This window comes from Akebia trifoliata, unplaced genomic scaffold, assembly GCF_017979445.1.
Source record: "Akebia trifoliata isolate Shusen 1 unplaced genomic scaffold, ASM1797944v1 Contig00524, whole genome shotgun sequence".
NCBI classification, from domain to species: Eukaryota; Viridiplantae; Streptophyta; class Magnoliopsida; order Ranunculales; family Lardizabalaceae; genus Akebia; species Akebia trifoliata.
In genome coordinates, this window is record NW_028237064.1 from 18,452 (window position 1) to 44,477 (window position 26,026).

General features: G+C 35.6%; 2 protein-coding genes across 2 annotated transcripts; one reads left to right on the plus strand and one right to left on the minus strand.

The window, feature by feature from the left end:
• Positions 1 to 3,320: 3,320 nt before the first annotated feature.
• LOC147381379 (phosphoglucan, water dikinase, chloroplastic-like) lies at positions 3,321 to 16,594 on the plus strand. Its single transcript, XM_086430515.1, has 19 exons — positions 3,321 to 3,601; positions 3,729 to 4,311; positions 5,831 to 5,917; positions 6,037 to 6,168; positions 7,731 to 7,856; positions 8,314 to 8,492; positions 9,607 to 9,691; positions 10,752 to 10,904; positions 10,998 to 11,050; positions 11,393 to 11,601; positions 11,705 to 11,823; positions 12,056 to 12,126; positions 12,246 to 12,363; positions 13,749 to 13,835; positions 13,942 to 14,028; positions 14,116 to 14,192; positions 14,324 to 14,492; positions 14,599 to 14,707; positions 15,473 to 16,594. The coding sequence occupies exons 1-19, from the start codon at positions 3,435 to 3,437 to the stop codon at positions 16,372 to 16,374; spliced, it is 3,513 nt and encodes a 1,170-aa protein (XP_086286641.1). The 5' UTR covers positions 3,321 to 3,434; the 3' UTR covers positions 16,375 to 16,594.
• Positions 16,595 to 19,026: 2,432 nt separating this feature from the next.
• On the minus strand, positions 19,027 to 24,589 carry LOC147381380 (fimbrin-2-like). The gene is made up of 8 exons (XM_086430516.1): positions 24,571 to 24,589; positions 23,915 to 24,126; positions 23,246 to 23,401; positions 22,960 to 23,159; positions 22,692 to 22,849; positions 21,415 to 21,511; positions 20,136 to 20,227; positions 19,027 to 19,466 (listed from the first exon to the last, which is right to left on the minus strand). The coding sequence occupies exons 2-8, from the start codon at positions 24,004 to 24,006 to the stop codon at positions 19,281 to 19,283; spliced, it is 981 nt and encodes a 326-aa protein (XP_086286642.1). The 5' UTR covers positions 24,007 to 24,126; positions 24,571 to 24,589; the 3' UTR covers positions 19,027 to 19,280.
• Between the last annotated feature and the right edge of the window lie 1,437 nt (positions 24,590 to 26,026).

Genomic DNA, 26,026 nt, shown 5'->3' on the forward strand with positions numbered 1-26,026 from the left:
TTCTCTAATAAATCTTTGAAAAATAATAATTTAAATTGTAACTTTCTCTCTCTCAACATCTTACACCATCAAAAGAAAGAGAGAGAGATCCAGTCTTTACCAAATACACTCTAGATTTGAGGAATTATAATGAATATTATAAATCTACGCACTCTCAAGTTCAATTCCTAATCTATCAAAGATTTTCATCAAAGACAATCAATTTCTCCTCATTTTTTTTTTTCATTTTTTTAAAATCATTTATACATTCTTATAATCTTGATACATTTCTTGTCCATAATTGTCTCAATGAAAAATGGTAGCAATTTTTGTTTTTTAGATTTCACAAAATTTTTAAGGTTTTGTTCATAAAATGTACCCATTGTCGAACCTCGATGCTGGAATATATTATAGAGTTGAGGCTTAATAGTATCTATTGTCGAGGTTTGACGTTGTAGACATTTTTCACTTACAAAAATTTTTGTCAGACAATTTTGTTGAGGTTCATCATCGGGTAAATTTTATGAACAAAATTGTAAAAAATTCATGAAATCAATTTTTTTTTTTGCTACCATTTTTCATTTTTATAATTATGGATGAGAAATATATTAAGATTATAAGAATATATAAATGATTTTAAAAAATAAAAGAAATAGGGGAGAGATACAAGACTCACTATTTTTCCTCAAATCTATAGTCTTTTTGGTGAACTCTAATAACTTTTTGATAGGTTTTGGTAGAAAGACCACATCTCTCTTTATTTTGATGGTATAAAATGTTAAGGGGGAGGAAGTTACAATTTAAAAGATTATTTTTAAGGATTTATTAGAGAAATTGTAGATAAGGATATTTTTCTCCAAAAACATGAGTTACCATAATAAATAGCCCTATTTTGAATATTTAAAAAAGTTGTCTCTTTTATGCTACATGTCCTTAATTCTAAATTATAAAATATGTATTTTTTTTTTAAAGAGGGTAATAAGTAGTGATAGATTAAGTAAAGCAAATGAATTATACAACAATCAAATTGATATTTGAATATATTATGTATAACTCAAGAGTCGTGATTTTCTTACTAGAAAAATCATACTCGATTGATGTGGCAAGTGCACATAACCATAGATCTCTTTCTTCGGGATACACAAGGAAAAATCTATGATTTCGTGCATTTGCTACGTTAATTGAGTACAAATTCTCAAGGCATCTTATCATTAGTCATAACTCAGTACATAATGTTTTGAAAAGAATCATGATTTTTTGAATCGAAACTATTCACTCAATCTATAATTGGCTGATGTGGCAAGGGCACGTAATTATAGATCTTTTTCTTTGGGATACCAAAGAAAAAGATCATCTGTGCTCTTGCCACATCATCTAAGTACAAATGAGTGAATTTTTCGATTCAAAAGTCATTAGCATTTTGAAAAACATTCGTATCTTAAAGATATTTTTAAACATGGGACTGTTCGATCAGTAGTCGGTAGTATGGCTGACTCAGTAATTTTGGCAAAAACCTTTACACGTGTGCAACGATCCGAAGTTGTTGAGGAGATAACTCAAGCTGTCGGGCTAGAAAAGATAATATTTTTTTTCAACCCAGAGAGGACTGAGGAGTCGACACGTCTAGACTTTAGATATTAAAGAGGTTGATCCGCACGTGACTAAGCGATTATAATAAAAAACTAAAAAGTAAATGTTTTTAAGGTACAATGCAGTTGTACATATAATGTGCAACGAAGATATTATAAAATGTGAGTGATTGTGACGTTGATAATAGTTGGAGATGTAACCAATGAGTTTTCCACTATAATTGATTTGATCTCGTCATAAATGAAGTAAGAGTATAGGGATCAGGTGGCACCCCATTTTATGCCACGTGGCAATTTTTTTTGGGCCCACTAATAACATGGATATGTGGTCAATCCCCTGATAAATAACAATCAATTTGATTATAGCATTGTCTTAAGAATGATTTCTAATTGGTGGATTTTAAATCATTTTCAAGAGATTAGATCTATTGGATACAAATTATCAAACACTATGATTTTGATACAAAGATCCAACCAGGGATGGACCACATATCTATACATTCAATGACCTTGGTTAGGAACGGGACACTTGACTAAATCCGTACTCGATAAAGGAGTACAAAAATATTAAAAAAAGTAAAATTAAAACTAACTATGTGTTTGGATAGAGTTTCTTGACAACTTCTGCTCCTGCGGAGAGCTAGTAAACGTTTGGATAGGTTTTTGCTTTTGGAAGAAGAGGTTTTTTGCTTTTTATTGAGAAACTTTAAAAACTTGCTCTTCTGCGAAGAGAGATTGAGTTTTTGCTCTTACGCGGAGAGATGTATCCACACAAGGCCCAAGTACTTTCAAATTAGAAGTTGAGATCTATTTAAGAAGGAAAGTAATTAATAAGATAGATGATGATGCATCATCCACAAAGATCAAATTTTAATATTTTGAGAATGAGGTTCCAATATTTTACAAGGTTTGGAGGAGCATCAATTCTCAAAGAATGAGTAAGACTTTGGAGAAATAAAGGAAAATTGATTCCTTAGGTAACTTGGTTTTAAAATTAGGTATGTTGTTTGACCCCACCTATATTGAGTTGAATCCTCCAAAATCTTTCCATTCCATCTCGAGAAAACAACTCGATTTAATTTATTTAATATTATATTTATATTAAATAATTATAATTTTATTTTTATTATAAGATGCATCACTAGATGCTAAACTACTAAATTACAAAATATATATTATGATATAGATAACAAACATTAAAAAAAAAATCCACTTGATTTGATCATGTTCAACCAATCAAGTGAGTCCTGGACTATTCGTGATGAACGGTTCACATTGACCATCTCTCTCAGAAGTGCAAAATCATTCATTTTTTTGTTCAGAAATAGAGTTTGACTAGTCATACTAACTTAGTAAGATTTCAACTCTTACTAAGGGTCGTTGAGCTCACCTTGTAGCATCCAAATACATGATCTGATGCCCTAAGATTGTAGAGGACAAAATTCTATCAACTTTGAAAGTAATTCATGAAAGTTAGATAATGGTCTTTTTTTCAAAACATTTGATCAATCCAAAAAAATTAAATAATTAGATCTGAATTTTTCTATAAAATCTAAAGGGCTGTGGATTTGGATTACCAATTTGGTAATCCATTTGACAAAATAGCCCTGAGCAGGACTTAAAATCTTACAAGTTAGCAAGGAAAGTGTTTTTTCTAATATATATATATTCGCTCTAAGATCTACAATCGAGAATCGTGATACACGTGGCAAGAGATGGCGAACTAACTCATCTCTTATGAAACCTCTCCAGCTCTACTCTAATATCGAACAGTGCAACTCCAACAAGTGATGCTCTTCCGACCAAACGCCAAATCCAAAAATCTTCTAAAATTTTGATCTCTCTGTAACAAAAGCAATAACTTTAATGGCGTCGCTTCGTCTCTTCCGCTGTTCCACCTTCAAAGAAGATCAATTTTATCATCCATGGCGTAACAATCTCTCAATCCTCACCAGTTCCCACACCCGTAGAATCTCATTCTCCTCTCACAATCGAAGGTTTCGTATCGTATCTGGTGTTTCTTCTCTCGAAAGGTACTTAATTGTTTTCTTCAAATTTCTCCAAATTATTGATTCCAATTTTGTTTCTCAAATTCTTTTAAGCTTTTTATATGTAAATGATGAGCGATTTCTTTAATTACATCCTTGTTTTCTGAAGCAGAGAAGAGGAGAAAAAGATGTCGAAGCAGATGAGAGGGAAAGTAGGGTTAACTGTTCGGTTGAATCACCAAGTTGAATTTGGCGAACACATAGGGATACTAGGATCTTCAAAGGAGTTTGGATCGTGGAAGAAGAAATTACAGATGAATTGGACGAAAGATGGATGGGTTTGTGAGGTGGAAATGAGAGGAGGTGAATCTGTGGAATTCAAATTTGTGATTTTGGGGAAGAATAAGAGTGTTGTTTGGGAAGGAGGCAATAATCGCGTCTTGAAGTTGCCCAATGGAGGTGTTTTTGAATTAGTATGTCACTGGAGCAAGACCGGAGAGGATTTGAATTTGTTACCGTTGGGTTCGGCAGATAAAGAGAGGGAATTAGGGCACACTAACGACAGTTCTGGTCCTGTAACGGGAGGTGAGCTTAGTCCTTTTGTTGAGCAATGGCAGGGGAAGGCTGCGTCATTTATGCGGTCGAATGAGCATGGAAACAGGGAAACAGATAGAAGATGGGATACCAGTGGGCTTGAAGGATTTGCATTAAAATTAGTAGAAAGTGATCGAAATGCGAGGAATTGGTGGCAGAAGGTATGGTTACTTATTGATACTTTCCTGTTTAAGCTTTCATATTCAAGATGTGTGAATGTAAATTTTCGATCTTGGTCATATCAAATAATATTATTTGTTCAATGTGTTTTTAACACTAATTTTATGTAGTTGGATAATATCACATTAGTATATAGTGTTCACCTAAGGGTATTTTTTATTTCTTTGTTAATCTTATTTCTAGGCTTATTGTGTCTCATTTATATGCAATTTTATTATTATTATTATTATTATTATTTTTTCTTATAAGAAAGTGGATTAGTGATTAGTATTTAGTAGGTGAAAGCTGGTTTTGAACCGATGTTGTGGTATCAACTCTCACTGACTTTAACCAGCTTAGTGAGCTGGCACCTTCAATTTATTTGTAATGTAATTGTAACATTTTAATGTGGGGCGCGAGGTTCCTCTGTGATTGTTTTTCATTAATCTCCAGAATATTTTGCTAAAGTCATGAAAATCACTTCATATGTGGTAATTTAGATGGCAGGCCTAAAGGGGTCACCACGACCATGTTTATCAACCTCAGCGTCTCCCATGTGGTAAGTTTAGCCAAATAGCAGGCTGACCATGTGAGAGAAAGAGGCATGTTTCTTTTGTATTTTTTATAGTGTCTAAGTTCTCTTATTTGCTTAATCCATGAGTCCAAATGTTTCTAATATTTTCTTTTGACAAAAATCATTCTTATTGGAAAAATAGGTTGTTTATACATTTGTAAAATAAGAGAAAATAAAGGTCATATACAAGGGAATTTTTGTCAATAGGTAATGTTCTAAACACTGGAGCAATGAAGTAAAGAGGGAAAAGTGTTCCTCCCCTTTTTTCCCCATTTATGAAATAATAAATGTAATAGCTGCAATTCACAAGGTAAAAGTTCAATACATGGTACTATTGTCGGGTCTAAGCTTCACACTGTCTCAGTTGAGACATCAAGTTTCTGGATACGGAATTAACATTGATCCTAAAACGTTGAATGTTTTGGGATTGTCTCAGAATGTATAGGCGTGATTGTCTTGGTTTTCCTTACTGAAACAATTCCTCAAGCCAAGATTTTAAACCTTGGGAATAGGCACTGTGTGGAGTATGGACAAGTCAAGTTCCAATCCTCTATTGAACCATATAGTGTGGTTTAAATGAGAATTTTTGTTGGATGAACTTCATTTATTATTTTCTAAACAACAATTTTAGCACGTTTCTATGAAAAAATGTGGATTATGTATAGTGTTTTTGTTCTCTTCATCATTGAGCTAATAAATTGACCATTTTTTTGTTACAAATATTTCCTTTTCAATGAAAGAATCTAGATGGTATTTAGTTTTTTGTTATTTTGTCACTCATGGTTCTCATCAGAAACATATATTTTCTTAGTTAATCCTGGAAGTCTGAAACATGTTTCTATTTTTGTGCTCGAGAATAAAATTGTCACAAGTATTACCCCCCTTCCCAACTCCTTTTTTCCCCTCTCTCTTAGGCATTTTTCCCTGTCCTCCTTATGTTGATGCAGTTAGAAGTTGTACGTGAACTTTTGGTGGGAAATCTGGAACATGGTGAACGCTTGGAGGTTCTCATATACTCTGCTATCTATCTGAAGGTTCTTGATTATAGCTTTATTTATTTATTTATTTTTGATGAAATTGTTTGTTTGAATTATTATTATTATTATTATTTGTTGAGGAACTAACAGTTTAAATTCCATGTTCTTTTGTGCAGTGGATAAACACGGGGCAGATTCCGTGCTTTGAAGGTGGAGGTCATCACCGACCAAGCAAACATGCTGAGATTTCCAGGCTCATATTCCGTGAACTGGAAAGAATTTCCAGCAAGAAAGATACATCACCTCAGGTTGATTATTATTTTGTTTCCCAAGGTCTTGCGTAGAATCTGTGGTTTCTGTGACCCGTTCATGCCGTTAGAGTTTCACAATGTGCTCTGCATTTTTTTTGAGTACTTGACCTATTTTCCATGCTAAGCCTCAGCCTACTGACTTCAGATTTTCTTCTACATAAGAGTACTCTACAAGGCCATGTTTGTTCTCATGCTAGTTTAGTAAGGTCATTGTTCTACTGTTCCCAAACTGACACAATATCATTGATACTGAAACAGAAATCCTGGTTTATTCCTATCTAAACATACAATACTTAAATGTTCAGGGGATTTTTTCTACTGCCAACAAGGAATATAATAGAGAAATATTTTTCCATGTTGAAATCAATGTTTATTTTCTTTTCTAGGTAAATTTGTGTTTGATGAGTTAATTTTTATCTTCATCATCCTCAAAGCCTTATCCCAAAGATAGTTTTGTATGAAGGGAAAAAAAAATAATCTTGAAATTTAATGTTTAAGGTTTTTGCAGACTGGTATGCCTAAATGACTGCAGCTGAGACGGAATCATCAAAGTTTTTATTTGAATTTATATTTCCTCTCTCTTACATAGCTGTTTTCAATTATGTGAATGATCTGATTCTGTGACATTAAGTGAGACATTGGGGGCGTTTGGTTTGGATTCTAGAATCCGATTCATGCTCATAATCGGATTTTAGAATCCGATGCATCATTTGGTTCGGATTATCTACCTGATTTTTTCATATAAGAAGCCAAAAATTGGAGAATCAGAACTGTTCTCTGGTTGTTTCTCCTGATTCTCACACACAATCCATTTGTGTTGATCTCCTGATTATTATTATTATTATTATTATTATTGTCATTTTATATATAAATACAAGACCATCATAATTCTTTGGGCAATTTAGGCATGCCCCAAATGTAGAATTCTCTTGAAAACTAATAGAAAGGACTAAATGCCATTTTTTTCTACCTCTTTCCAAAAACCCTTGAATTTTGCTCTCAAAAATCCATTGTCTTTGATGTCTAAGATAAATATTTTTACTCTCATTTTTAACCTCAAGATGTGTGGTTGGGCAATTTTTCCAGAAGATCAGTTTTTAGAAACTGTGTTGGCCAAATGAGATTTTAGATTCTGGAAATCAGTTTCTATAATCTGATTCTAATAATCCATAATCAGAATCAAGAATCGGGTTCTCCATTATGAACCAAACGCTTATGTGTCAAAACCTATATGACGCAGTTTTTGAAAATAATGGCATTCAATAGAGCATCAAACATCGACCCATTTTCAAGATCAAATAATTTTTTTTCCCCAAAAGAAACAGTATCCTATAATTTATCTCGAATATCGTGATGACTGGTTAGCTAATTATGTGCCTACCAACTAATCTCCCTAATCAGTGGAAGTTTAATAATGCTATTTAATTGAATTTTTCTTTATGCTCTTTTGATAGTACACCTTGCTTTTTTGTTTTTTAGTTTTTCTTTATTCTTGTATGTGGACTACTCAAACCTTTGCCTACATCAGTAAATAATAACCTTTATCAAATTGTCTGCAGGAAGTACTTGTTATCCGCAAGATTCATCCATGTTTACCATCATTTAAGTCAGAATTCACTGCTTCAGTCCCTCTAACTCGAATAAGAGATATTGCTCATCGGGGTGATATTCCTCATGATCTCAAGGTTATATTTCATTGAATGCTTGAGAAAATGATTTTTTTTTTTTTTTTTTGACAAGTAAAGATGATTTTCTTTATGAGTCGTGCTGGAGTAACATTAAAATTGACATCGATTCTCACATTGCTGATGTGGAGGTGCACACATAGCCATAGATGCTTTTCACTCGTATCTCTATGAAAAACATCTATGGTTGCGTACATACATCCATGTCAGCAATGTGAGAATCGATGTTAATTTTAATGCTACTTCAGCATTTTCCTTTCTTTATTTGAAAGGGAGGTCGAGGTGACCGACCCGAGAAAGAAAAGACCTACAACAACCACTGAACAAACCCACAAACCCAAGCTCACTAATCCGCACTAAGAATACACATGTTGTCCCACCTTACAAGAAAACCTTCGAAGAAAATGATTATCACTTCAGATAGTTTGTGTTAACTAGCTTTATGATTGTTTTTCAGCAAGAAATCAAGCATACAATACAGAACAAGCTTCATCGTAATGCAGGCCCAGAAGATCTGGTTGCTACAGAGGCGATGCTTGCCAGAATTACCAGGAACCCTGGGGAATATAGTGAATCATTTGTGGAACAATTCAAGATATTTCATCATGAACTCAAGGATTTCTTCAATGCTGGAAGGTAGAGTACGTGGTGTGTTCTAAATATTTAGTTGTTCCGATAAGCCAAATATGTACACAAATTTTTTAGGAATATCATGACATCAATAATCAATATGATCTTACTTTTTTATTTTATTTGTTAAGACAATGAGATAATCTAATAAAGAAATAGCCTTTATTAGGTAGGTGGTAGAAATAGAAAACAGTTGTGTTGGATGGCCACTAAGTCCCTTCCAAGTATGTTACTAAATTTCATGTATTACCATGTTTTTACTGTTGCAGAGATCATAAGTTACTGTTTTTATTGTTGCAGCAATAATCTGTTCCTTCTGCTCTTGAATTTGTCACAAAGATGGCAATGATTTGAAATTTGTTTGAAGCAATTCCCATCTGTTACTCCAAGGGGAAATATGAATGCAAAATTTCTGCCTCTTGTATGACTTCTAAATTGCTCATCCATCTGTCCTAGTTATTATATGAAGTCTTTTAAAGAAGACATCATTTCTCATGCAATTTCTTCATTGGTTGTACACTTCAACATTAATTACTAATTGAAAAAAAAAAAAAATACTATTTGTTTACTAAATGAAAAAAATAATTACTATCTATATGGTCCTTTGAATATTCACTTCCAAGGCAACATTGTCAGTTTAGAAGTTTCAAAGTGGTTTGATTTTTTGAGAGGAAGATCTCCTCAAATCACTCCCCCCCACCCCCCACACATCTAGAAAAACAAAAAAAATCCCTTGACTCATATCTAGTGGACCCACTGATCCTTGTTGAAAAATTATAACCAAATCTTTTTAAGATTACCCTAATTCAACTTACTTACCTTCTGTTTTAGTTAGCCAACAGATCTCATTATTCCCTAGAGGTGGAATTCTGTTATTGTCCCTTGACCTGGAGCATTTCTGTTTGATTTATTGTTGCATGACCATTTCGTGTCAGCTAATTGTTCATCCATTCTATTCTCTTTACTGACATAGTGAGTTTCTATTTTAAGATAAAGGAGAATATTTGAATCACCTTCTATTAGACATTTAGACCTAGCAAAACAGTTCATGTCATCGTCATCCTCAAAGCCTTGTCCCAAAAATAGTTGATGTACTAACTGTTATCATGTACTGTTTTAGCCTTGCAGAACAACTTGAATCAATTAAGGAATCTTTGGATGGACAGAGCTTATCAGCCCTTGTTTTATTTCTGGAGTGCAAGAAGGTAGAACATTGTCTTTCAGTGGCTTTGATTTTCTTCTGTGGCTAGTTTATTTTGGTTCATGTTGATACTATATCTTAAAGATTTTCGTCACTCTATTACCAGTTATGAATTTGTATGAAATTAATGCTTCTTAACCATTTGGTTGTACAGTGGTGGTTTTCATTTGTAATCATTTCTCAAGTTAAATCTCCAGTTTTGACTTTTTGGTTCACTAGTTTTTCTAGTTATTTCTTTAAAAGAAATTTTGGAATCCCTGGAAGAAGAGTTAAGGGGTTCACAAGGTCAGAATTTTTGTCAAAACAAATAGTAATCTCAAGTCTGTCTCTTTTATTAATCACTTATATAACTTGCATAACATCAGTAAACTACGTCCTCAAAATTTTATGATCCATACCATATAAAGATACTCAACATGAATGCTATCTCTCTGTCTTTCTATTCTCCTGTAGTTTGAGGTTCAGGTTTCATGTTTTGTTTAAGATGGAAAGGATCTTGGATAGAAGTAGCTTTTATGTTTCTTTTCTTATGTATTAGTGAGGTCCTTTCTCACTATTATGGATAGAAGTAGCTTTTTTTTCCTCATCTGTATCCGAGTCTATCTCATTTTTCACTAAATATAATTTAAAATTACCTATGAAACTAAATAAATTTTTTTATATAAAAAAAGTCTCTCATTTCTTGCTTGAAACTGTTTATAATAGCAGTAAATCATGCTTATTATGTATAAAACTTATGAATGTTGGGGTCATAGTTTTCACGTGACTGCATGAACTATCTAGCTGATTTAGCAAACTAGTGTAGGGTACTTCTAATTTATTGGAAATGTTAGAATAACATATGGTGTTTGATCAATCTGCCCATGGACCAGGTATATAGCATGTATATTACTTTCAATTAGATAGAACATATGGTTATGTTTTTCCTGTTAGGGACTTAGGTTCGTCTAATTCATTTCACTGAAGAATACTTAATTGGAAACCTATTGAAAAGACTATTGACCGTGACTTTGATTCTAACTTTAGTATCAGATGTTAATATTTCAGTCAGTTGTATTTCGCAGAGTTTGGACAAGTTGGTAGAATCACATGATGATATTGATCTACTAATGAAAACCTTGCAATCTTTGATGGGTCTAAGAGCGGTGCTTGTAAAAGGTCTTGAAAGTGGCCTTCGGAATGATGCCCCCGATGCTGCAATAGCAATGCGTCAAAAGGTTTTGATGCAAATTTTTTAATCTCGTAACTAATAATGAAGTAGTTCTGTAGTGAAATTCCGTGATATTGTGTCTAACTTGACTTCTTTGCAGTGGCGCCTTTGTGAGATTGGTCTTGAGGACTACTCATTCGTTCTCTTAAGCAGGTATTTTTAAAATTTGAGCTTATTTGAGATCCCCTTTCTTCTTTCTGTCGATGAGTATGGATTTAATTTGAATGTTCTTGTTTGCTTCTGTCTGGAGTAATCACAAAATAATAGCTGAATGAGTTATATTCTTATTCTTTTTTTGAATTTATATATTTATTAATTTTTAAGGGTTTTTTTTTTTTTTTTTCATAAATTTATTGAGGCTTACGCCTTGCCTCAAGAATCCAAAATGCCTTAAGTGTGCCTTGTGAACTTTAGAACACTGGTTGTGACAACTGATTAGTCCCTAGGTGAGGTCTTCTTCTGACTAAGCATTTTGGGGTGTCTTTCTTTTGATAGATTCCTCAATGCACTTGAAGCTATGGGAGGGTCGCCTTGGCTTGCACGGAATGCAGGCTCAAAGAATGTAAGTTCTTGGAATGATACACTTGATGCCCTTGCTGTTGGCATTCGCCAGTTGGGACTTTCTGGTTGGAAAACGGTGGAATGTAACGCTATTGAGAATGAGCTCCTCGCATGGAAACAAAAGGGTCTTTCTGAAAGAGAAGGTATATTCTCTCAGTATTGTGTGTTTTGGAAAAGTAATTATTGCGGTTTTTAGGCTTGCCTAAGAACAACTGAATTTTCCTATTTCTATTTATCTGTGTCCAGGCAGTGAGGATGGAAAAACTATTTGGGCATTGAGGCTCAAGGCTACTCTTGATAGATCAAGGAGGCTAACCGAAGAGTACTCGGAAGTACTTCTTCAGATTTTCCCCCAGAGAGTTCAGGTTTACAACTTTTTTGCTTCTGTTAGAGCTGTAGTTCTCTTTGTCACGTTGTTCAATGCTTATAAAGCATCTGGTATCTAAGGGGGCAACTACTAAAATCTCTAGCACTGGATGCTTGCTTCTCATGCTGTGCTAGACTCTGGGTTACTGATGTGTTTGTTCTAGGCTAATTAGACAGGATTTGGAACAATAAAATCTAATTTATCATAAAATTTCTTCCTCGGCCTTGCAGGTTCTAGGGCATGCTCTTGGAATTCCTGAAAACAGTGTAAGGACGTACACTGAAGCTGAGATACGTGCTGGGTATGGCCTCTTTTTTTTTTTTTTTACTATAGTAGCTGATATTGTTTTTTCTTAGCGGATACATCAATGATTATTCAATATGCACTCTCTAACTAATCACTTGCAAACATCATCTGTAGTGTTATTTTCCAGGTCTCAAAAATTTGCACCCTTCTGTTAAAAGCTGTAAGAAGCACACTAGGATCCCAAGGTTGGGATGTTCTTGTCCCAGGAGCTGCTGTTGGAACACTTGTACAGGTATTTTTCAATTTTTTTTAGCGGAAGTAGCATTACAGTTCGTTAAAATGAAAACAGATATTTTTCAAATTTGCAGAGGAAGTAGCATTACAGTTTCTTATCATGTAAACACTTATTTCCAAGTTTCTGAAGTATGAATGGTGCTTAATAATGTGGCTGTGGCATATCAAACGTTATCCAAGTATTAATATGTGTGTTGGTTAGATCTGCCCCCCTAGTGGCAGTTTGCTTGACCTCTATATCTCTGGGTATTGGGTTAATATTATATTAATTTTTTTTTGGTTGTTTCTTTAATATTTTTATGATTTCTAAATATTATTTTGTACAAAATATTTGGGTGTAGCTTAGCCATATCCAACAGAGATTCCATGCTAATACCCATGTTGTGTCATATTTGACATTGGTACCCTGGAGGTTTTGGAGGGTTCAGGTTGTGGTTCAAAGTTTTGTCCTGTTTCAAATTGTTTAGACGGAACATTCTGGTTTTGGGTGAGATCCAAATGAAATATTGACCCAAAACGTTGAATGCTTTGGATTATCTTGGAATGTCTCATACAAGACCGTCTCGATTTTTATCTTGGCCGTATAATGAGGGGAAATAAAGTAACTGCCTTCCCTATGACTATGGGCTGTGCCTAAGTGCCATGTGCCTTTGACTACACTAACACGTACGATAACATGTGGATTTTTGAGAGAATGACATTGGCAAGGAAGTCTGGGTATCTTAGATGGTGCTGCATTTCATCTCTCTTCAACTAAGCTCAAAACCAATGAGTATATTGCAGTTTGCCTTTTTCATGAAATCAGTACCAAACAAAAAAAGAAAAAGAAAAAGTAGCTAATTTCTATCGTTGGCTGCTATCAACCAAGCTATCAAGTTTATGGTTTAGAATTGGATGAAAAACAAAAAGGATATACGCTAGTCTAAGTTTGAGAAAAGTGCTTAAAGAGCTTGGTAAAGTTGAAGAGTCTTCTCCCATAAAGATGAGGAAACAATGTCTAAGCATAACAACTTCATTGAAATTTTGCCTGTTGTACAGCAGCACCATGAGTCATTTTGACCCTGTATTTACTCGGTCATCATACTATGTGTCATTTCGGAGAAAGGCAATGACCCTTTATTCAGTCTTTGTGCCAGCTGAGCATTGGGAGTACGGAGATTCAAATCACTTAATCACTCATTTTACATGGATCTGATTCTCTGGAAAATATCTTCACTTATTTGGAAATGTTCAATATTTAATGGAATGACTTCTAAAAAATTCTTTGAGGGCTCAGCTTGTAATATCTAAAGCTTCTTTCAACACAATCTTTGTAATGCCTTCCCTCACTTCACTATTTTGCACATTGTGCTGATCCACTCCAAGATTTAATGTGCCATTCAGGTTGAGAGCATCGTTCCTGGATCTCTGCCATCATCTATTACAGGACCTGTTATTCTTTTGGTCAAGAAAGCCGAAGGGGACGAGGAGGTTGTAATTGTTACTGATTTTGTTATTTGTCTTTATCCTCTAGCTTTTTAAGGGCATGTATGTTTAGTAGATAGAACTCTCAGAGTGTAGTTTCTGCATTTTGCAGGTATCGGCTGCTGGGAGTAACATTGTGGGGGTGGTGCTTCTACAGGAACTGCCTCACCTATCACATCTTGGTGTTAGGGCTCGGCAGGTAAGTCTTATGCTAAAGATCTTGGAATGTTAGATTCATCAATCGAAATGGAATTGAAAATCATTATATCTCTTCGGTAATTTGCAGGAAAAGGTGGTCTTTGTGACATGTGAAGATGATGATAAAATTGCGTACATCAAAACACTAAGTGGCCAATCTGTGAGGTTATTTTCTTTGAACTTCTTTCAACCTAGAAGCAGCTTGTAGATGTCCCACCGTGGCTACTCTTTTTTGCCCAATGTTAACTATATGTGAATTGAAAACTTAATATTTTTTTTGTTGGTGAGACTTTCAGGCTGGAAGCATCCTCCACTGGTGTTGATATATCGCCCTCAATGTTGAATAATAGCAAAGAGGTTCCACCCATGTTGAATCTATCAAGTAATGGAACTTCATATGCTATAGAAACTCCAGAACACCAGCCTTCTTCTGGGTCAGCAGTCAAAGCACCTTACTCCAGTAAGGTACAATTTTATTTGCTTGTTCATTCAACAGCACTCAATCAACCTTTGATTTAATATCAATATCAATTTGATTGTCAAATTGCTAATAGTAAGTACTTTTATTTAGGGTGTTTCTACCACAGTTATAGCGCTTGCAAATGCAGATATTAACACTTCTGGTGCAAAGGCTGCCGCTTGTGGTCGCTTAGCTTCTTTGGCATCACTTTCTGAGAAAGGTAAATCTACTTGGTGCTTGGTGTCCTCTATAAATTCTTTCCTTCCATAAAAATTATCCTCCATTTCGATTTGCTTTTCCTGCTTCCTAGTGGTTTTCATGATAATTTTTCTTTTTCCAAATTAGTTTTATAATATTATGTCCTAGCCTTTCAAAATTACATCTCTGGCAGCGGAGTAAGCTGGATCAGAAGTGATTTAAAATGAAACTGAAAGAAAAGAAAAAGGAGATTGAAGTCTGAGAGAATGAAAGTAGAAGATATGGTTGGAGGAGCAGTGGTATTCTATTCTAGTCCTCATGTAATTCAATACTATGCACAACCCACCCAAGTCAGCCATTTTCATGGCCAGCTCAACTCTTGTGTAGCTCTCGACATATTATCCTTTCACATGCTAGACTCTCATTTCAAATATATATATATATATATATATATATATATATATATATTACTAGGCTTTGATCACCCTCCACAGAAGAAAATAGAACTCGACTCCAGCAGTCTGAAAAGTCATCTTGTAATCACGTGTGGATTCCACTCCCCCTGAAACCATGTAATCTATTTTATGAGGTTTGATGATAGTTGTTCTCATTCAAGTGTGTTAGTATGTTTCTTCCTTCAATGATTCTGTTCCAATGACAGGATGCCTATTTGAAGAGTTATCCTGATCGAAACCAGAGATACTGTGTTCCTGGAACCTAGTAGATAAATATGTTTTATTGAACTTTTCTTACATTTTTATATCTAATTTTGCGTGGATAATGGCAGTTTACAGTGACCAAGGGGTGCCAGCTTCGTTTCGTGTCCCTGCTGGGGCAGTAATACCTTTTGGGTCAATGGAGTCAGCATTAAAGGAAAGCAGGTCAATGGAAGCCTTTCAATCCCTACTAGAACAGATCGAAACCGCCAAAATGGAAGGCGGTGAATTGGATAAAGTATGCTCTGAACTCCAGGAACTGATCAGAGCCCAACGTCCCTCTATAAAGACCATCAATAACATTGCCAAAATCTTTCCAGGCAGCGCTCGTTTGATTGTTCGGTCTAGTGCCAATGTTGAAGACTTAGCTGGAATGTCGGCCGCTGGATTATACGACTCAATTCCAAATGTAAGCCCTACGAATCCAACGGTTTTCGGAAATGCTGTGGGCCGAGTATGGGCTTCTCTATACACTCGTAGGGCCGTTCTAAGCCGACGAGCTGCTAGCGTACAACAGAAGGATGCTGCAATGGCAATACTTGTGCAGGAAATGTTGTCACCAGACTTGTCATTCGTGCTCCACACACTGAGCCCGACAGACCGTGACCACAATTTGGTTGAGGCAGAAATCGCACCTGGGCTTGGTGAAACCCTAGCTTCAGGCACCCGTGGTACCCCTTGGCGTCTTTCTTCTGGAAAATTTGATGGCGAAGTGAGGACTCTGACATTTGCGAATTTCAGCGAGGAGATGTTGGTACTCAGTGCGGGCCCTGCAGATGGGGAAGTAATTCGCTTGACGGTAGACTATAGCAAGAAGCCATTGACAGTGGACCCAATCTTTCGAAAGCAGCTCGGTCAGCGTCTCTGTGCCGTTGGATTCTTCCTTGAGCAGAAGTTTGGCTGCCCACAGGATGTTGAAGGATGTGTGGTTGGCAAAGATGTTTTCATCGTGCAGACACGGCCCCAGCCCTGAGAGAGAGTGAGCTCCCAAACCTTCTGTTCCAACATGCGTCTGCATCGAGATTACTCGTATGTATTCAATGTTGAGTAGCCATTTCTAATAACTCACTCCTCGGTAATGAACATACGCTTGACTGCATCGGAAAAAGCAGTGTGATGTTGTATTAATAAATATGTGAAGAGCAGTACAATGTTAAATTAATAAAGTTGCGAAAAGCGATGCAAGAAATCAAGTTTGAACTTATGTCAGATGGCTTGGGTCTTGAACTTGACCAGGTTTAGTGGGGATGTTTTTACCCATTGATTGCTAAGCGCCTATATGCCTATTGCCTGTGTTTAATGCAGGAAGCGATCATAAGCGGTACGTATTCCTAGGAGCTGGATCAAACAGGTAATTTTGATAGATAAAGCTGGGTGTGTTCAAATTGCCCTTATGGTAAAAATAAGTTTGGGTGATTTAGAGACGCTCGTCCATGTTTTGGTGAATATTTGAGATATCCTCTTGTATGTCGCTCGACCTTGTTCTAACCCCATCAAAAATGGTTTACAAAAAATGGACGGTCCACGATTTTTGAACTTGTAAACTGGGGTTAGAAGTTTTGGAATGGGCTGATTTTTGGTGAGGATGATCTCCTCACCGTAGAGATCATCCTCACCAAAAATCAGCTCATTCCAAAACCTCTAACCCATTTGTTGAAAAATGTTTTGCCAAAATGTTTGTTGCTAAACATTTCCCTATATGGGAAATGTTCAGCAACAAACATTTTGACAAACATTTTGGCAAAACATTTTTCAAAATATGGGTTAGAGGTTTTGGAATGGGCTGATTTTTGGTGAGGATGATCTCTACGGTGAGGAGATCATCATCACCAAAAATCAGCCCATTCCAAAACCTCTTACCCATCAAAAATGGCGTACAAAAAATGGACGGTCCACGATTTCCCAACTTGTAAACATGGGGCTAGAAGTTTTGGAATGGGCTGATTTTTGATGAGGATGATCTCCTCACCATAGAGATCATCCTCACCAAAAATCAGCCCATTCCAAAACCTCTAACCTATGTTTTGAAAAATGTTTTGCCAAAATGTTTGTTGCTGGAAGGGACCTATATATATATATATGGTCCCGTTTGGCGCCCTGCCACTTACCAAATGGTTTGACAAACATATAACGTGCATTGGATAATAAGGAAATGGACGGACAAGATTCAATTATACGGCGTCTGCGTTTTAAGTTATGAATTAATGAGTTTTTTACATAGTCATCCCTCAATTTATTCGTAATTAGTGCCTCCTCCATGTTCAATTAAAAGCCGATAGAACACAGAGTTCTCAATAGACAGAACTCTCAAATCCTCTCGCCGTTCTCTTTAACAGTCATTCGGCTGAAACGCTCAAACCTTGCTCTCTCCTTCTCTCTCGCTCGAGCCTTAGCCTCGAACCTCTCTCTCTCCTTCTCTCACACTTGAGCCCTCTCGTTGAAACCCTCGAAGCTCACTCTCTCCTTCTCTCTCACTCAAGCGCTCTCGCTGCAACTTGAGTCATGTGGGTACATTGCCAAATACCAGGATTACAGATGAATGTTGTAGGATATTTAATGGGTATTTTGAAAATGCAGTAGAAATGTTTGGAAGAACAGGTTATGATGTGGTTGAAGTTATTCACAAGACATTAAGAAATGAGTTTGAAAGATACATGAGTAAAGCTTCTAGAAGAGACATATATGGTTATCTAATGCTTTTTCATGAACTTCATCATTTAAACATCATGAGATCGACATGGCTACGAAAAATGTTACTTAGTCTGTTTTATATATATATAGGTCCGTTCGGCACCCAACCATTTATCCAACAATTTGCCCAACATGTTTTGTCCTACATATATGGGTTAGAAGTTTTGGAATAGGCTGATTTTTTGTGAGGATGATCTCTATGGTGAGGAGATCATCCTCACCAAAAATCACCCCATTCCAAAACTTCTAATCCCATCACAAATGGTTTACAAAAAAATGGACGGTCCACAATTTTTCAACTTGTAAACATGGGGTTAGAAGTTTTGGAATGGGCTGATTTTTTGTGAGGATGATCTTCTAACCGTAGAGATCATCCTCACCAAAAATCAGCCCATTCCAAAACTTCTAACCCATGTAGGACAAAACATGTTAAGCAAATTGTGGGGTAAATGGTTGGGTGATGTACATTTCCCATTTTTTAATTATCATTGTTACCTTTCTGAATTGCTTGATAATAATGAATCTGATACTCGGGTTTCTTTCTTCCGATTCTGTCCCACATCAATGAACAGAAAACAGCCACATGGCAGAATACTATGACAGCAGAAGTCAGGCCCACTTTACGTCCTCCTACATAGCTGTTATGGAAGAATGAACTCCACAGCTAAGAGTTATAGAATGTCACTTTAGGAAATCCACCCCTTTTAAATATTTAAAGAGATCTTTAGGTTTCAAGGGTTACTCGTAAAACCAGTTTATAATTCCAAATGAAAGGTACACATTATAAGCTTGAACATGTATATTTATGCTTTTAAGGGTCTCCATCAAACATAAACCGAAAATTTCCTAAAGATCAATTACTTTCCAAGGATTCATTTCACTTGGGAATCCCTAGGAGTAATCTCCCATCTCAACCATTGATTTGCGGCTGGTGTTTTCCATGATAAATCAGCAAAACCCCCATTAATCAAAATAAACAAGTTGATATTTACAAGATCTTTTGTTTCAGCTAAACAATAACATATATGGATAGCAAACAAGATCAGGTTGTCTTGTAATTTTTGCTGACATACACACAATACCAAAGAAACAGTATTTTAAAGGAATTTAAGGGGGGAAAAAATGAATTGGGATTAAGAAAATCGAAGTAGATAAATTTTTGTAATCTTTCTTTAGTGTGATCACCTACTATCTGTTACCGTTATCTTCCGTTGAAGAGGTCTCAGAGATATCATCACCCGTGGAGTTTGAGTTGGTCTCCATGGAGCTTCCATTGTCGCTATCTGAAGTTCCAGAAGGTCTTTCTTCAATGGGTTGTTTCATGTACCAATACATAATGCTTGCTGTCAGAGTGAGGATCATCTTCTGATTCACCTGATGAGACAAACTACCATAGATAAGGCTCAAACTGTGAGTTTGAAAAAACAATATGGGAGAAAATTTAAGGTCCCTCTGGTGTCGATATCAAGGAGAGCTTTCTATAAAATAATTTTACTATTTTCTTCTGACAGCACAAAGAATTTTATGCACATAAAGGGCCATGGTTTAAAATAAGAAAATGCTGGAATGACACAAACGTGACAAAAATAATGTGGTGGCACGCACATAATCGTAGATGCTTTTTACTCGTATCCCGCGGAAAAGCATCTACGGTAATGTGCACAACATCACATCATTGTGTCACCTTTGTGTCACCCCAGCACGACTCTTTAAAATATCGTATCAGTTGAATGTTTCTGTTAATGAAAAAACTGATACAGTATTGACTGATACATTCCTGAAACATTCAATGTTTTGTATCGGTCTTAGCCGATAACCATACATATCGACCAATACATTCCGATATTTTAAACCATGTATGGGACTTCAAGTTCTAGTCATTAGATTTCTTCACTTTTTAGCATAGTTATCTCCTAGGTGCAAACACATGTGCCCCAATGTGCACAGATGAGAAAGGCACACCCTATGGAACATCTACAGAAGAGGTACTTGCAGATATTTCCATGGAAAACAGGAATCCATGATAAATCATCACCAAATTACCTCTGTTATGTCTTCTGGCAACAAAAAAATTGAGCATCCGAGCTTCCTTGCAATACTGATAATGTAGGATGCATTCATCTTTTTCTGCTCGTCTGCATTGCCCCAAAAGATAGAAAAATGTATCATTTTATGATCATGATGTTGAATAATAATGAAGGGCTTATCTAGGTTTTCATGTGTTAACATCATCATTATAGGTTTAACATATCTTCCACAATTCTAGGTTTTATATAAATATAGAAGCAAGTGCATACTAAAAAGTGCCCACAATGGCACCTTGTCTAGTGGTTTTTTTTTTTTTAGAAAAATATAATATTGGTAGATTTGACATAGAAAAAATGTCCTTCCTCGAAGGGAGCACAATGAACAATTTGTCTAGAACAAGGTAAAATTAACAATTTTAAGGGAATGAATTTATTGACAAATGTTTAAGAGTATTTTTTATTCATCGTGTAATCATTTAATTGTTATTTTACATTTTTGTATAAGCTTTTTATGCTTGTCTAAAATCAAAAGAAGAAATACAATACCCCAAAAAAAAGGCCTTTTTGTGTTTGTCTTAGATTGTTTCGGCTGAAACTTGCTGATATGAATTGAGACGATACAAGACATGAAGAAAATTTCCTTCAAAACATCACGAAATGACTTTCGTACCCAAATACTAGAATGTCTCCGCCAAAATATTTCAAGACATATATATATAGGTTGGCGGTCGGCAGCCAACGTTAGGGAGCCAATACGTTTGTCCCATGTGGCTTAAAAGTTTTGGATTGAGCTGATTTTTTGTGAGGATGATCTCTATGGTGAGGAGACCATCCTCACCAAAAATCAGCTGAATCTGAAATTTCTAAGTCCATCAAAAGTGGTTTACAAATTTTCGGAAAAAAAATCGACGCTTCACAATTCTAAACCACTTTTGATGGACTTAGAAGTTTCAGATTCAGCTGATTTTTGGTGAGGATGATCTCACCATATAGATCCATCCTCATCAAAAATCAGCTCAATCCGAAACTTTTAAGCCACATAGGACAAACGTGTTGGCTCCATATTGGCTCCCTAACGTTGGCTGCTGAACGTCACCCATATATATATATATATATATAAATAGCAGAAAAATAAACTAAGAATTGTTGAATTAGGTGCACCAAAATGCATCCAACACACGACTAATGACCTAGAAAATTCTAATAAATGCTGTCCTTATGGCTTAGACAAGGAGGAAGATCTACAATTCTTCAAGAAACTTGCTCTTTATATTAATCAAAAGTGTGAAAGTTACCAGTTTCCCCTTTTGTAACTAGAGTCCAGTTCACAACTCTAGGCTCCACTGCACTTAGTAGATCAAGGAAAAAAATGCCATCCGAGAGACTCTTATCCTGTAAATTAGAAATGATTACAACATATAGCCAAAATTTTATCATAAGTAATCCTCAGGGTAAATATCACCATTTTCTACCAGAATGACAGCCAAAAGAATCAACTTTAAGAATATATGTAAACAAGGAAATCAAAAGCAACAAAAATGAACTCCAATTTAGCGAGAATTACACATAAGCTTCAGGAAGAGGTTTGTAAAACATTAAAAAAAAAAAAAAAAGAGCTAGCAAGACCGTTTGAGCCTACAAACATTAAATTTAAACCCTTCCCATCGAAGATTGGGATCTTCTATCAAAAAAATAAATCCTTAATTCCAGTTGGATTGTGATTGCAACTCTGCTTACCACTTTTATATCTTTCAATGTTGCTATATAGAAATATGGGCTGGAAATATAAATGTAATAAAATGCAAATCATTCATGCAAAATATAAATTAGAGAGGTTTTATACACAACAAAGTAAATACAAACAACTTAACATGTCAACAATACGAATCTCCGAGCCATAAGTAAACAAACAAAGTCATGGAGGAAACAGTCAAGAAAAATTGTCAAGTAAATATTGTACACTGGGAATAAAAGCAAGGGGGTTTATTATATAAGAGAAATACTTAAATTCAGGAGAAATGGAGGTTGTCTTCCCTCCCAGTGTAATACATGTGGCATACATGAAGCAGGATTGTCAGCATTATTTCATTGAGGGACAAAAGATATACTAAGCCAACAGTGTTACAATCAGATGATTCTAAGTATATGCTCCATCAGATATTTTTATACATGGTTAAAAATAAATGAAGAGTGTCAGGGCACACCCCAATCAGGACAATTTTAGCCTGTTTGATCTAGGAGGGACTCGTCTAAGGGTAGACCCTGAACTTGTTACATGCATGCCGTATGTACAGCACATCCAGAGCAAAATAGTTGCTTTGCTATAGTACTTTCCATCTATAAAATATTTTTCTTTTAAATCAAGGTTAGGCACACATTCACATCTAAAGCCATAAGCTTAAACTTCATCCATGAGACAGCCATGAAGCATGTATCATCTATGCCTGTGATGAGCCTGCACCTGATTGAACCATAGAGGAGTAGCTCAAAATGATACAGCCAAGTCTTAAATGAAGCAAGCCATGCACCAGAATTTTGCACCTGAAATGTCAAGCAGTTTAAAATGTAATACCTTAAAACTACTCATACGACTGTGTCTTCCTGCATTCTTCACTTTGGTATTAGCCCATTCTAGGATATCAGCATCTGTGATCTCCCTCTCATGAGAATGAAATCTCAAGTTTTTTAGGAGTTGGAGGATGTTGTATCGCATCAGTTGCCACAGATAAGCTGGAGCAAAAAATAAACAATATTTCAATTAATCAAAACTAATCTAAACAAGATACATTGAGATACCAGTCCACATAATGGATCTTATAATCATCAGGTAAGAGACATACCCAGTATAAGTTTCTTATTTCCTTGGACAATATCATTCCCAGCAATATTGACTAGGGAAAACTTCAATTGTTTCCCAATCTTCACAACTTGATTACAGTTTTCCACTTTCCTGAATGGCATTTTAATAGGAGGCTTGCTCGCAATCTTCCAATTAACTATTCCAGGTGAGACCTTGTCAAGAGCCTCTAAAAGGACCCATCTGTGCAAGAATAGATTATTATTAAGATCTCTAGATAATATTAGAAAATAATCATCTTAGTTCAGATAAAATACCCCACTGCCTACCCATTTCTAACATCTTCAAATACGTTGTTAATGTATGTAGAATTTCCCAAGCTATTGATCCACAGGCGAAATGCTCCCTCTTCTCTGGAGATCTGTGCATCATCTGGTTGAATTTCAAGAAAAGATATTTGTCTTGTCTGGGATGAGAGTCCATTCCTGTATGCAACAAGTCATTATAATTAGCTCAGAACACTAGTCAAAAATTCAAGTAGCTTTTGTACATAATAGAATGAAGACTTATGCCCATAAAAAACGAACATAAGCTTGATGAATCGATATATGGGTCTGGAACTAGCCTTGATGACCATAGATAAATCAACAAGCCCCAGCTAGACAATTTTTAGTTTTCAAGTTCATGTATTTTTAAAGTGCAAATCTAATTCCAATTTCAGAGTATGAATCCAATTAATTGAAGAAATACATGTTCAATCGCAGAAAATCATCTCCAACAGTCATCACTATTAAGGATTTGCTAAAATAATAAGAAATAACTCGCTGCAACTAGAATACAGAATTGCAATTGTTATGATAAGAGAAACAAAAAACTATTCTCACATTAACTGATTAAGTACTCTAGGGTAATTAAGCACAGTAGATGATGAGGATAATGGTCCTGGATTATAACAATCATTTTTGGAATCCAAGCTTCGGAATAAGATACAATCTCACCTGTGCTGAAAAATATGTGCAACGAAAGCAAGGTTAAGATTTGGAGAACCTTCCACAATGTCTTTGGGGGTCAGGTATCTTTTACAACCCATCCTATCTGCGTGCTCAAGAATTAATCTTGCCCTTTCTAAAGGATCCTTAACAACCAAAGTAGACGGGTTCTTGTGTTCTGGTGCAAGAACATTTAGCAAGCAAGTATACGCTTCTCCGTCCTGCAAAGGCAGCAGTTGCATGCTCAAACATTGGTGTCTGTAACAGACATGAAAATGACAACTAATCACGTGCCACCTATCCCAAAGGGATGGAATTCAGTATGACTAGATATGAAAGAAAGAAAAAAAAATTAGACCTTCAGTTCACTAAAAACAAGGAGGCAGAAAAGTAGTAGCAAGGATGCCTCCAAGGCAAGATATGGTTGAGCAAATAAAAACAATATGACTACCAATAAGGATTGAGCAACAAAAAAGGAAATCATGTTCGTCCAATGCTGGGATAAATAATAAGTGGTTGCAAAGACATTGTAGTCTGAATACAAAAAGCATGAAAGTCTTGAATGTTTTAGAGAATAACTCAAACATGCAATACATCATTGACTGAGATGATTACTAAGCAACAAAGAGAAAGGAAAACTTTTAGTGAAGCTGACTGAATCTTACTCAGTATCCAAGTTCAATAGACCTTAGTTGCACGAAATGGGAGGGGGTCTGGGAGGGTTAGGTGGGGGAAAGGGAAAACAGCTATTGCGAAACAGGTTTTTATTCATTTATTTCATGAAGTGGGAGCAGAGTTAGTTCCAAAGTGGAAGACGCAACAGAAGCGGCACCTATGGTATCAGATTCCTGCAACAAAGGACTAGACTCAATGAGCTTCCAGGACCATTTTTGGCTGCCAAACTCTAGTTGAAAGTATACAGAACAAGTAATTGTCTAAAATAACTTGTCAAAAACTTAAGAGTCTGACTAGCCTTACTAAGGTCCCTTGGGCCCACCTTGTGACATCCAAAAACATGATCTGAAGCTTTAGGGTAGTAGAGGACATAATTCTATGAACTTTGAAAAAACAATTTTTTTAAAAAAGTTACTTTTTCACTGTTGAATTTAAATTTTGGAGTGAGGTGGAAGTTCGATAGCAGTCCATTTTCAAAACGTTGGATCGAGCCCAAAAGAAATTATATTCTGTTTTTTTTTATGAGTTTTTCTATGTAATCTAGAGGGCTCTAGTGTTGGATTGCTAATGTGGTAATCCATTTGAGCAAAACGACCCTTAGTAAGGCTCAAAATCGTTACTAAGTTAGTAAGGAAATTGTTTCTCAAAACTTAATATTACGTGATGGGGCCCACAATTTTGTAACGCGTTTGTGTTTTGGCTCCGAGCCTCCTATGTAGTCTTATTTAACCATTTCTGAAAATGTTCATCACCTTTTATTAATCTCTTCATGTTTTAACAAGATTCTCTCATCATGGTCCGTAACGGATCTAACACGATCTAGATTTTATTTTATTTTATTTTATTTTTCCTTTCTCTAATTTATACCAGCTTGTAGACATTTTACTCAACCTTCAGACTCTAGAATCCAAAACCTCTTGTATAGGCCATCATATGCAGTGTCTCTAGTTCCAATTACCACTCTCTTCCCTTCCTTTTCAGCTTTTTTGTATCTTTCTAAGTTTTCTTCATTTCTAGCCATTCGCAAGCTTTGTAATTGATCATGTTTCCTATAATAATTGAACCCCATCATTCCATCAACACTTATCCTTATTTGTCTGCTTTTTACCCTCAGCTTCCTCGAGAATCTCTTTCGCTGCTCTCTCAATACATTTGGCTACTTCACGATCCTTCATTAATGTAGTAGATGCCTCAAAATTACATACTTCTCCATTATCAATTTTTTCATATATTATAATGTTTCTCTTTAATTCCAACACCTTATACTTCTGCTTTCTTTATTTTCACCCCTTCTTCCATTGAAGACCAAAATTTCAAGTGAAGTGTAATATAACAAAAAACTCACATTTTGTCGATATCTTTATCAAAAACTTCGCTGGTTACACTATAGCTTATATTGGAATATTATATTGAAGGGTACCATGTTACTCTGGAAAATTGAAAAAC